Below are 12,570 nucleotides of genomic sequence, written 5' to 3'. Positions count from 1 at the left end.
AACAAGGAGAGCCACCCATGTTACTTAATGAACTACGCGTCAATTGAAGCTACAATTGCACCGTTAAAGTCTCTACATTGTTTTGAACGGAATTGCTACATACACTGTTAAAAACTAGGATGCCTTTAACTCAAACAGTAGCTGGGGTGAAATGGAACTAGGATGCAAAGGGAAGAAAGACATTTGCGGGAGGAAAATAGAAGGGATGTAGAAGTTACGGTTGCTTAAGGACATATTGAAAAATATTCATCAAATAGCAACACTTTTGGTCCTACAGGAAGAAATACTTTAAAAAGTTATACTGATGAATTCCTGTACTGGAATAAACTAGCGTCAATGCAAACCAGTGACCAGCATTTTGAAAAGAAATTCTCTGCAGTACATTTAGGTTCCCAGACTAGAAAATTCAAGGAGCTTTGCGTGAGCTAAAATAACGATCCCTGACACCCTTTCATCAACAGAGGCCACAGCAGAATAAGATATCAGAACTTTTAAGGGATTCCTGCAGGGACCCATCCTACAGCTCCAATGTCTGATCAGGTCGCTCTGCATCCAATGAACACATATGTGACAAAGCCTGCCTAGTCCTGAATGGTCATCACTCCTTAGAAAGACAGCAGCAGGGCTATTCTTGTTGTCAACAGCAACACTGTACTGAAGACCCATTCAAGTTTGTGGACTCCTGCTAACACTTGCATGAAAGTTATCTTGCTTTTTAGGGTTGACTCTTTTAATAAAATCACCAAATTTACGGCTTTGCCCATCTTGCTCAGTCCAATTTTTGGAGCTGCCACAAAGCACACAGAGAATTGGTTCTTTAAACGTAATTTCCTTCAATGTCAGTGGCTGTGGCCTTGACCTTCAGCATACATAAAAAGGCCAAAATCCCCCTTCAGTAGGGAATGAGAGGAGTTGTCGGGCAGTGGATTAATGAACTCTGAAGGGTGTATCCAGAGAATGTATACTCACATGGTGAACATATCTGGCAACGTGACCTGTCCTGTAAGATGTATACAATTATTATAATATGTGAAGAATGAAAGTAAATAACAAGCACATGGAAACCTGTCACTATCTATCCAATTGTAGCTTAGCTGAAGGCGTAACGAGGCACAGCAGCAATCTTGAGATTTGCTCTTCCAAGGTTCGCAATTCATTACAGGTGTGGAAGAAATACTACAGTTGACATTTAGAGAGAAAAATACGGGCTATGGCAGCTGTTTCAGACCGCCGAAACGTTCTGCCAATTTTATTTTATTTTTAAATTGATGGATTACAGATCAAATTCACTGTTACCTACGGTTTAAGAATTTAAAGTTACCATGAGAATTAAAAAGAGTCACGTCTAGAGTGTGAGGGTAAATTGACAAACTGGAAGAATGAATGCAATAACAGAGGTCTCATGGGGCAAGAGCAAACTATTGGCTTATGTGCATTTCTTGTTTTTTTCACCTGCAAATCCCCATGCACAATTAATGTACTTTAAGAGGTTAAAAAGATTGGGGTTGCAACTCGCCTACATTTGATACAGAGGTTTGAAACAGTCATGCCAGCAGTGTTTTGGTAATGCACATTTAATATTAGAACGTTTTAGTTTAAGAACATGTGCCACCTGACCAAATTAGTAAAGCTACCCAGGTACTCAACCAATACCAGGTACTCAACCCAAGCCAACCCACATTGCAATAACAATTTAAAAATGGACATTTCTACTCAATTTCCTCTTTGCAAAAAAAAATACAAGCAAGGCACGCCTTCTTAAAAATCACCCACATTAACGTTTGAAGACTTTTATTAACCTGCAATCTAATGCAATGTGTCATAGTTTTAGGCAAGCAAATATCCTGTCGTCATTTCTCGAATTTGTATGTATTAGCACCACTCAGGATTATCCTACTCACTGGAAAATATAGATCCCAAATCATAGGATAATCTGTGGTGCAAGAAAGCTAGCAAAGGATGCAGCTCACAGGAGGATTCCCGAAGATTCCCATCTTTGGGCCAGTTACTAAACAAACCAGTATTCCTATGATAAAGGTGAGAAGACATCATAAATTTGTATTCAACCAAGAGAACAACACTTACCGCGTTTAACCCCTAGTTGGAATATATTAAACCTGAAACATGCTTCCCCTTATAGAATATGACTAACATTTTTTTTTTAAAATGTTTATTCATCATCAGAAAGGGCATATTTGTACAATAAACATATTCTGGTAATTAGTATAATTTGGGCAATAGACAATAAATCATATTACAATTAAACAAAAATATACAAAATTAAAAAGATGAAAAAGAATGTAGGTACATTGAACAGAATAGAAAACCTCATTATAACGTAATGAACACACAAAAAATCTAGGCAAGGTATCTTATTACTTTTTAAACAAATCTACCTACAATAGTCCGTCCAGAACCAATGGTCCCAAAGTGCCTCTAGCTTAGTTAATGATCTAGTTCCCCTCGCCTTTGCTAGGGCTGCCTCTAATCATAAGTATCCCTAATGATCGCCCACCAATCTTCTATTGTAGGTGGTATAGCAGAGACCCATACCCTGGCAATAGCCAGCCTAGCCGCAGCCATCAAGATTGTAAAAAAGCGTGCTACAGCTGGAACATTATCTTTGTATCCCAGCATAATTTCGAGTTCCGTAAGTGGTTGATCCAATCCTAATTTGGAGTAAAGTGTTTGTTCAATTTTATTCCAGTATCCCCTTAATTTTGGACATTCCATAAACATATGTATCAAATTAGCCGCATATAACCCACATTTTGGGCAATGTACCTTATCCCCCTTCTTGTTTCCCTGGGCCCCTTTAGCTATTCTTGCCGGGGTATAATATAGCATACAGGTGATGCGTAATTGCTGGAGCTGCAAACTAACAGAATGAACCAAATCCTTAGTATTGCACAAAACCTGTCATTCTGGGTGTAACCATTATGCCCAATGTTTGAGCCCAGCGTTCCGCTAGTTTTTTGCTTCCATCTGGTCTAAAACTATGTAAGAGAGAGTACATTGAACCGATAAGGAATTTCGACTTCCCCCATAGATACAATCCCAAATAACTAATTGCTTAATATCCTTTGCTTTCACATTCGAAGCAAGATAGCCTTTAATCTGCAAATATTTGAACAGAAAGTGATCCGGGAGTTTGTAAACTAACTGTAGATCTTCAAATGATTTAACCCCTCTGTCATTATATAATTCGCCCAGACTAGCTATTCCATAAGTCGCCCAAGATTTACCTACTCGATCCTGAAACACATCAGGAACAGCGGGATTCCCCCATATTGGATAATTTTTATGAAATGTCGATAACTTACACCTAGTAGACATTGCTTGCCAGATACATATAATATCTTTGATAGTCTTAAATTTTACTCTTTTGTAGAAATTTGGATCTCTGATTCCATATAGGAACTTATCTCTCTGGTTTCCTAGCATAAGTACAAACACAGACTCATTCTGTTCTAAGCCAATCAAACTCCGAAACTGGCCTGTAAAAGAAGCCCCGAAGTAGACTTTGTAATCTGGAGAGCCGAGTCCACCCTGATCAAATCCAGCTTTAAGCAGCTCGATCACCCTCCTTGGTTTTTTATAACCCCAAAAAAACCTACTAAAACTACCTTTAAATTTTTTAAAGAATACATTAGGGATTTTCAAAGGAATAGACCAAAACAAAAATAAAATTTAGGTAAAATGTTCATTTTTATCAGATTACACCTGCCCAGCAGGCCTATAGGTAGCCTATGCCAACATTGTTAACACTTTAATAGTTTCTTTTAGAAGGGGCTCATAGTTTAGATCAATGATCTGGTTAATTTTCGCAGCTATCTTTACCCTCAGATAAGTCACATTAGCACAAGAACCATTAATAGAATTATGGAACCCAGCAGTTGTAAGTACCTGAGTTTTGTCTGCATTCAGTTTGTAATCTGCAACTTTGCCAAATTTTCCAGCTTCTTCCCTAATGCTTATAACGGACTCATCTGGATTAATTGCGTAGATCGCAATATCCTCCGCGTAAGCCGTGATCTTAAGTTTGAGAATATCAGCTTCTAGTGGTTTAATCTGTATGCAGTTTTTTAGTGTGCATAGAAATGGCTCTATATAGAGAGCGAATAACAGCGGGGACAGGGGGCATCCCTGCATCGTTCCACACAGAATTTTAAATAAAGGTGAGCATATTCCCCCATATGATAACTTGACCTGCGGGTTGCAGTATAGAGCCTGTACACATGACCGAAACTGAATACCAAAGCCGATTTTAGCCAATACTGCCCATAAAAAATCCCATCTAACAGGATCGAGCACCTTTTAAGCGTCTAAAAATAGCATCCCAAATTCAATCCCCTCCTTATCTGCGAAATCAAATGCTCCTATAGCCATGTTTTCCGTGAGCGGTAGTGTCCCTCCCCATAATAAAACCATGCTGTCTATCTGAAACTAAATGAGGCATAAGTGGAGCTAATCGGGTAGGCAATATTTTTGAAAAAATCTTGGCATCAGAATTGATAAGAGAAATTGGCCGATATGAGTCACATTCCGTTGGTGATTTGCCCTTCTTTTAAAAAAAAACAATTTGTGTTATGTTCCACGACTCCGCTACTTGTCCATTAGTTGCCACAGCTTCGATCACTCTACTCATAGGCGACAACAATATCCTTTTAAAAGATTTGTAAAATTCTAAAGGCAGTGAGTCATCTCCGGCCGCCTTTCCCGTTAGTAGTGTTGATATCGCCAATTCCAACTCCTCCACTGACACTATATTTTCCACTATAGCCGCTTCGTCCACATCTAATACTGGTATACAGCTGTCCTCAATATAGCCATCAATTTCTTCTTGATTCTGGGCCCATGTAAGCAAATAGAGTTTCTGGTAAAACAGATGAAAATGCTCTAGAATAGCCGATGATTCGGTATACAGATGTCCATACTTCCCTCTTATAGCGCTTATCCTTGTTTTTGCTTTCGCTTCTGCAGTCTGGTAGGCCAGGTCCTGCCCTATATGTTCCACATATTCGTATCTTTCAAGTCGATATTTAGTATAGCTAGCGGCCATTTTATCCCTTAAGGTCTTCTTTACTAGCACTCTAGCATCAATTAAAGGTAGAAACAAAGTCTCCTGGGTTATCTGATCTTTATTTACTGCCTCCACAAGCTGCGACTCCAGATTACGTAGAGTACTCAGTAGAGACTCCGTTTCATTTTTGTGTTTCTTATTCTGGGCATAAATATATTTTTGTATAATACCCCGCACAAAAGCTTTCATGGTGTCCCACAGAATTATTGGTGATGCTGTCAATGTATTAATTCTGAAAAATTCTTCCAATTCCCGAGCCATGCTGTCTACATAGTCACCATCTGTCAACAGATATCTCGGAAAAGAGAACGGTCTAGTATCCCTCATTACTGTATCAACCCAGAATACTAAAATAATAGGATCGTGATCTGATGTCACGCGGGGGCAGATTTCCATTTTTGTTGTTCTGATTAAGCCCTCTGATACCCACGCCATATCTATTCTTGAGTACAATTTATGAGGAGCAGAGAAAAATGTATAGCCCGGTATTGCCACAAATTTATTTCTCCATAGGTCTTTAACAGAATGCAACCTTGCCATTTGGAGTATGGCAGCTCGCTCTTACACAGTCTATGAACCCGGCCTTTCCCAGAAGAATCTAAGCCGTAATCTATAACGCAATTAAAATTGCCCATAATCAGTTTTTCACCCTCCTAATTCAGCAATTCCACAGTAAGATATTCAAAAATAGCAGGGTCATCCACATTGGGGCCATAAACTGCACAGACCACCCATTTTTTTCCCCATCTCGAACTGTATAAGAACCCACCTACCACGTTGGTCCGATTGGGTTTTTATCACTCTAACATTAAATCTCTTATCTTTTAGAATCGCTACTCCTTTCCCAGATATTGATTGACTAGTACATGAGATGATTTCATACCCCAAATGTTTTAACCAATTGCGATCTTTGTAAGCAATATGTGTTTATGTTATGACTACTATCTGAGGTTGGTACATTCTCAGCTCCTCACGGACTAGTTTGCGCTTAGTTGTGCTATTTAGGCCAGCCACATTCCAGACCATGCATTTAAACTTATCTATGATAGAATTTTCTAGCTTTTATTATTACCTCATTTGCTCCTTCTATCACAATCAATATACTAATTCCTAATACTTTTCCTTTAACCAAAAAAGCTAATGCCCTACCAATTACCTTAAGCCTTTTGTGCCCTAGTGTGATTTTTTATTTTTGACCCCTTTTCCCCCCTCTCCCCCACCCCACACTCGACACACACCCCCATCCCCCACCTTCTCCCATGAAAGAGGATTCCCCCATTTGCCAAGCTGCTGTTGGTAAAGCAGCTCCTGCAGAGCTTCAGCCCGGATCCTCACCCCCTCATAAAAACTAACAGCAATTTCCTCTAGCTCTAAAATAATATTTTGGATTAAGCCACAGTTAGCCTCTTCATGGCTATTCTGAAAGGGGAAGAATGAAAAGGAAAAAAGAAAAAAGCGGAAAAAGAAAAAGAGAGATAGGAAAAGGCTATAGAAGTGAGAGCGAAAAGAAAAAAAAGGGACAGATATCCCAGCTACAAAGAAACCAACCTTACACTTCCCTTGCATATAGTGCGTACATTTCATATATTGATACCATCCACTTCTCTTATAGCCTTTATGCAAGATACCCAGACACAGGCTAAACATAGATACAAACTAAACCTAAGCTAAATGCGCTTTATAGCCTATGCAAAACTTCTAAACATCAGAAGACCAATACTTTAAAGCCCCCATTACTTTTGCGCTACAACCCCAATTTGCCATTTAGCAATTGCCTGCTCGATTTCTTTTTCTTCAACAAAAAAGTAAGTTTGTCCGTCCTTAAGAATCTTTAAGCGCGCAGGTTCTTGTAGAAATACCTGTGCCCCAAGTGCTTATATAGGATCTATAAATTTACGTAACTTCCACCGTCTATCCATGGTGGCTTTGCTTAGATCCGATCTAACAAAAAATGAAACATCCCCAGCTTTTACTGGAGAATTAGGTCGAGCTTTAACTGCAACTGCCTGTCTCAACAAAAAATTTACAAAACAAATCATAAATGGTCGTGGGTATTGCCCGCCTTTGTTCCTTTGAGCTATTGGCAATCTATGAACCCTCTGTAACTGAGAATCCCAATCCCAATCAGAGAGGTCGGGGAAGGCCTTTTGAAACAACTGCACCATATAGTCCCTCGGATCTGCGCCCTCCGACCCTTCAGGGACGCCAAAGAGTCTTACATTTTGCCGACGTTGTCGATTTTCCATGTCCTCCAATTTAATCTGTATCGATGTGATCTGGTCGTCATGTTTCTTTCTGAGTCCCTCTGTACAAGTTGATTGTTCCTCAGTATCCGCGACCCTCTGTTGTAACTCTGAAATATCTTGAGTTAGGCATCCCAGCTTGCTCGCCATCTCCTGTAGAGACTGCTGTACTCTACTATTATTCTTTAAGACCTGGGTATAGTGATGCGGAGCTTCCTGCCTTTGCTCCTTCAACAGTTGTGATATCAAGCTTAATGATGGTGTCGCAGCTTCTTCACTACTAGTTGTAACTATCCCTATCGCTCCGTCCCCAATTGCAGTCACTTTCCGAGCGTCCTGAGTACCTTGTGTTGCTTGAGTACCCTCCATAGTATGCGTGGGCCTTACTCCATCCGAGAGCCACATCTTCGAGCTATCTTCCACTGAGGACACCAATTGAACTTTCGCTGGAGTACTGACAAGTACCGTTGTCTTGATGCCCCCCTTTACTTGTACCCATTTGCGCAAGGGACTATTTTCCGGACTTGACATTCTGACCTACAGGTGATTTTTTCTTACTTTTTTTTAGTTTTGGCCTTCTCCTTTCATCTTTTGTCCATAGATTGTTTAGTATTGTCAATAGGAAGCGTAGAGAATTCTGTCATATCCTCAATATCATCAAAAGTGTCTGTTTCCTGGCACTCTTCCTCTCTCTCATCAGCTGTGATAGCGCCTGTAGCATTGTAACCTCCTCCCTCCGACTCCTCCACTCTCTTTGATTGTACAATCTCATCTGGTCCTGGTGTCTTACAAATCTTGTAGGGGGTCCTGTCTAATACCCCGCTCTTGCCCATTTGTCGATTTGCCAGAGCTCCACCATCACCTGTTACTGCTCCTATACTGATATCAGTGTTATCTAAGCCACCAGCAGGAAGTGAGGATGCATCCAAAATATCTAAGGTACCATTAATAGGAGCCTCTGTATTGCGTGACATAACTGAGGTACCTGAAACAATAGCAGTGGTAGCAGCGGGAACCATAGAAACAGTAGCAATAGCGATAGCGACAGTTGTATCCTCTACCGCAGCAGTGTTTCCTCCCTGGTTGACTTCTTGATTGACTGTTAGTGGAGCCTCGTGTGTCTGGCTCCCGGTAAACTTGCCTTCCTCCTTCTCCTTCTCCGAGCTGCCTGCAAATGGCTCCGCTACCTTTCCGAGCTGCTGTGTGCGTGATAGCGGTCTCCCCACTACCACAGCCGCGTTACCTTTCTCTCCTGCATTGCCAGTGTCTGAAATGTTCACCTCTCCTGTCACGATGTTCTTCCCAGCTCGAGTATTCCTTGGAGCTGTTTTCGGTGCCATCCCGCAAAGTTGTGGCGAAACAGGAACCGATACTGCGGCCGGTAATGTAGCTAGTAGCGGAGCTGGAGCAACAGCCAGTTTCAGTTTCAGTCCTGGCGAGTAGACTGCAGATCGATCCCCCAGCTTCCCGGTGAATAGGCGAGACGCCAAGAACAAGCGTCCGAACCTCCTGGCGAGAGATCGCCACATCCGTGCTCCCCTCCTTTGCCTTCAGACTTCAGGCACTTCAGGTACTAAACGTGCTTTTTGTCCTCTTTTTTTCGTTCACCTTGCCGTGTAAGGTATTGTGCCGTTGTTACCGTTTCTTAAGTTTCATTTCGTTTTTGTTTGTTCCCTTCCTTGTTTCCTTCTTTTCGTCCCTTCCGTCTGATTTCTTTTGCACCTCACATTAGCTCAGTGGAATGCTGGATGCAGTGGCGGAGGCAAGACATCCTTCGGCAGAGCTCCGTGGCTCCGTGGCATCCTCAGTCCGCCATCTTGCTCTACCCTCAGTCCTCTTCTTGCTCCTGACTAACATTTTTATTGCAGTTTGCTGTGTGTTCATTAGTCCCACTTTCCCCCCCCCCCCCATGATGGTCCTACCTCCTCTTCCCTTACTGACACCTTTTAAGTGTGGCTTTCAGTTCCTAGGACTCTAATTATAAGGGACAATTTCAAATATTTTTGCTGGCTGTTTTGTGAAATGCTCCCAGGCGGTTGATGTATTAAATATATGCATTGTTGAATTTGTAGGAACCACTTCCTAAATTACTTATCTTCTGTAACCGGATGGTATTGATCTTGTGTACACTGCATCATTTATGCCGGTGGTTCAAGGAAGTGGGCACCAACACTGATTTTTCATCAATAACCATTGACTGAGATTAAGAGAGAAAAGGAAGGAGGGGAGAGAAAAACAGCAAACACAATGACAAAGGGAGAAAGCAGAGAACATCCAGGAGACAGATAAAGAGACAGGAAATGTAGAGTGGTGTAAGAAAGAGGCATAGGGCGTGGAATCAAGACAAGGCAATCCCATCAGCGGTACAGGGCAGCTTAAGAAAAACTTAGGGCACTTGCGCTTATTTATTCATTTTTGTTAACAACTTAAGCCCTGGTCATGTAGCCGGGCTACCATACCTTTAACAAGTTCGGGCTTGTAGGCTTTCCGTAGTTGCTCCACAATGTCATTGTAGAAAGGCTCAGCATGTTCGGAAGGCATTGCCATGTGAAAGTCTGGCTTATTCCCCTTTAAGATGCACTGAAGCGTAAACTGGCTAATGCAAAGCACCTCGAACTGTTTGTCCATCACGCTTTTACACCACGCCTTCCCACCTTCATCTTCAAACAAACGCAGGTTTAAAACTTTCCGAACCCTGTGGAGAAAATTAGTGGAAAAAGCTTCAAAATGCTTTTAAAATGGAATAAAAGACAATGGTCTGAGTGCTACAGGAGTGAAAATGTCAAACAAACAAGTCAGTGAATAGTGGTACCAGCACAAAAAAAACATGATAAACCAATATCAGGAGTCTAAGTTTAAGACGTTTTAGTCCAAAGTTGTATTTAATTCAACTGAGATGTGCTTGATAACTTAATCAATTTCAAACATACCTCTTTCATCAAGTATGGTTGATAAAATATGTCATTATTTCCCAGCAATAAAGTTCCCCCTCAAATTCCATGGGGACCACCGCTTTCGTACTTGAAATTACCAAGTGTGAGGATACTGGGCCCATAGACTACCATCCACCAAGAGCAGAAGAGAGGCTCATCCCAGCACCCTCTTAAACCCTTGCAACACCCGCACAGGAACATGGTGAGGTCTGTACGCCCACATTTATCACGAGAGCAGAAAAGGCATTTAAAGGGACTGACTTGCGTAATTGCAGAAAACCGGTGATGAAATATTGGCCAGAATTATTAATTATGGCCCTAGTATCTCCCCCACCGTTTCTGAGCAGCTCGTACTGAACCACAGGAGTGAAATGTACATTGTAAGTTGTAAAAGTTGCAATATTCTTCATTTTTTTAAATTTGTATATACACATACATCGAATACAGAGAATTCTATCAATGAATGCACAGTTGAAAGGAATTACTTTGCACAACTTAAGGACAATTAACTTGTTTTCAATTAGAAGCACTGAAAATATGCTTTGAATCATTGTGTGCTGATATAGAGAGTAAACAATTGTCTCCCTTCCACACTACTTACCACTAAAACAATATTAATGAATAAACCCCTCATACAACCAGATTCACCCAATGGAGTCTGGCTATTAAATTGCACTATAGAAAAGTGCCCTCCTGAGGCTGTAAATTGGTATGCGAAGAACTTTTAAAAACAAATCAAACAAATAAAAAATTAAAATTCTTGGAAGATATAGTCCATGGAGAAGTTGGGGGAATATTAACAAAAAAAGAGCTCTTGACTCTTGGGTGGTTTAAGCAGAAATATTGTAATATACCAGTCAACTCACCCCCGCTTAGCGTGTGTCACCCTCTTTACAATGATATTCACCCTCTTAATAAACAACATGCCTACGTAAACGTCAATAGGACAACCCTCTTTGCAAAGCTGTATCTCCCTCCTAAAGTAGTTTGTCCTTCACTTAACTGGGATCACCCACCCCTCCCGATGCAGTTCAAGGACCACATTTTCCCAGGGGCCAAAAGTTTGGTCTGTGATGAGATAGGGGCCGCATTGATGTCAGCCAACTTTAATGTTGTTCAAGTATATCGACTGACCTGCCTCTTAGTTCACTATTGGCACCGATGTCAGTGTGTGTGTGTGGGGGGGGGGGCGGGGGGAATGCTTCTAAATTCATATCTGAAAACAATCCCTTTAAAAAATACTTCTCAATGCACGGATATCTGATGTACTTAGGTGAAATGGACACATTATTTGAATTTTGAGAGACTTTATCATACTTTTAAACTTTTGCTTACAATGGCTTTGAAAGTGAAGGCGTTCCTAAAGTTAAGTGGTGCAGGACCACCTAGTTACTGCTTTTCTTTAACTTCAATTAGCCTTTAAATTTAAGCCTGCCTGTTTATTGAACATCTTTTTAAATGTAAATGTCCAGTATTTGTAAAGCACGAACTATTACACGAGGGCGTCAAGGTCCTGGGGGCCTTTCGGGAAGATGAAGCGAGCTATTGTCCAGAGTCACATGGTGCTGGGCTGATCTACTGCCGGGGATCCAACCATGATCAGGAGTCAGTCGTCCGGGACGCTGCGCCACACTTCTTACCACTTGCTGAGTCAAATGAATAGCAGTCCAGTTCTGCTGTTGATCAAAGGCCACATGCAAGGATCAGGAGGGCCGCATACGGCCTCATGGCCATTCTTTGAGTATCGCTGTTATAGACCAATCTCATTGATCAATGGTGATTTGAAAATCTATGCAAGAACATTAGCTAAAATGCTTTATAAGCGAAATAGACTGTCAGTAAAATTAAGAAACGTGCCAGGAAGTGTAGTGGTTCATCCTAAAATCACAAATATAGTCATAAGAATGATTGTATGTGTGTAAAGAAGTTTGGAAAAGAGGTAAAATACTCAAAAGTAGATAGAGGTCAGGGGGGTTTACAACCATGAAACTTAGAATCAGAAGAGCAACAATTGTGATATCACTGTGTTAGATAAACAGTATAATCTAAGTTTTAATACAGCAGTCAGCGATAAAGGAAAGGAGGAGAAGGAGAAGGAGAATATTGTCAGTTGGAACAAGGCAGCTTACCATTACCACTTCTGTTGATAGTGTATCTCCTAATTTCTGGACCTGTCTAACTCTCCTCCATTCTCCTACTTTCTTTTACAATAGATCAACATGTGAAATTAATACTATGTAACATTATCAAATGGAATTTATCCATACCATTAATTGTGATAAAATTATATACAGAAATTATATATATATAT

At 40.9% G+C, this 12,570-nt stretch overlaps 1 protein-coding gene across 3 annotated transcripts in view; it reads right to left on the bottom strand.

The window, feature by feature from the left end:
- The window catches only part of DTD1 (D-aminoacyl-tRNA deacylase 1), a 1,203,205-nt gene that overhangs the window by 1,042,778 nt on the left and 147,857 nt on the right, over positions 1-12,570 (bottom strand). For all 3 annotated transcript variants that reach the window (XM_078648963.1, XM_078648962.1, XM_078648961.1), the window contains exon 3: positions 9,786-10,021. In XM_078648963.1, the coding sequence (XP_078505089.1) occupies positions 9,786-10,021 (236 nt within the window). The remainder of the gene's footprint in view (positions 1-9,785; positions 10,022-12,570) is intronic.

The sequence above is a fragment of the Lissotriton helveticus genome, chromosome 6 (assembly GCF_964261635.1).
Source record: "Lissotriton helveticus chromosome 6, aLisHel1.1, whole genome shotgun sequence".
Taxonomy (NCBI): domain Eukaryota; kingdom Metazoa; phylum Chordata; class Amphibia; order Caudata; family Salamandridae; genus Lissotriton; species Lissotriton helveticus.
Note: the sequence above shows the minus strand (reverse complement) of the source record. Positions and strands in the feature narration are given on the sequence as shown.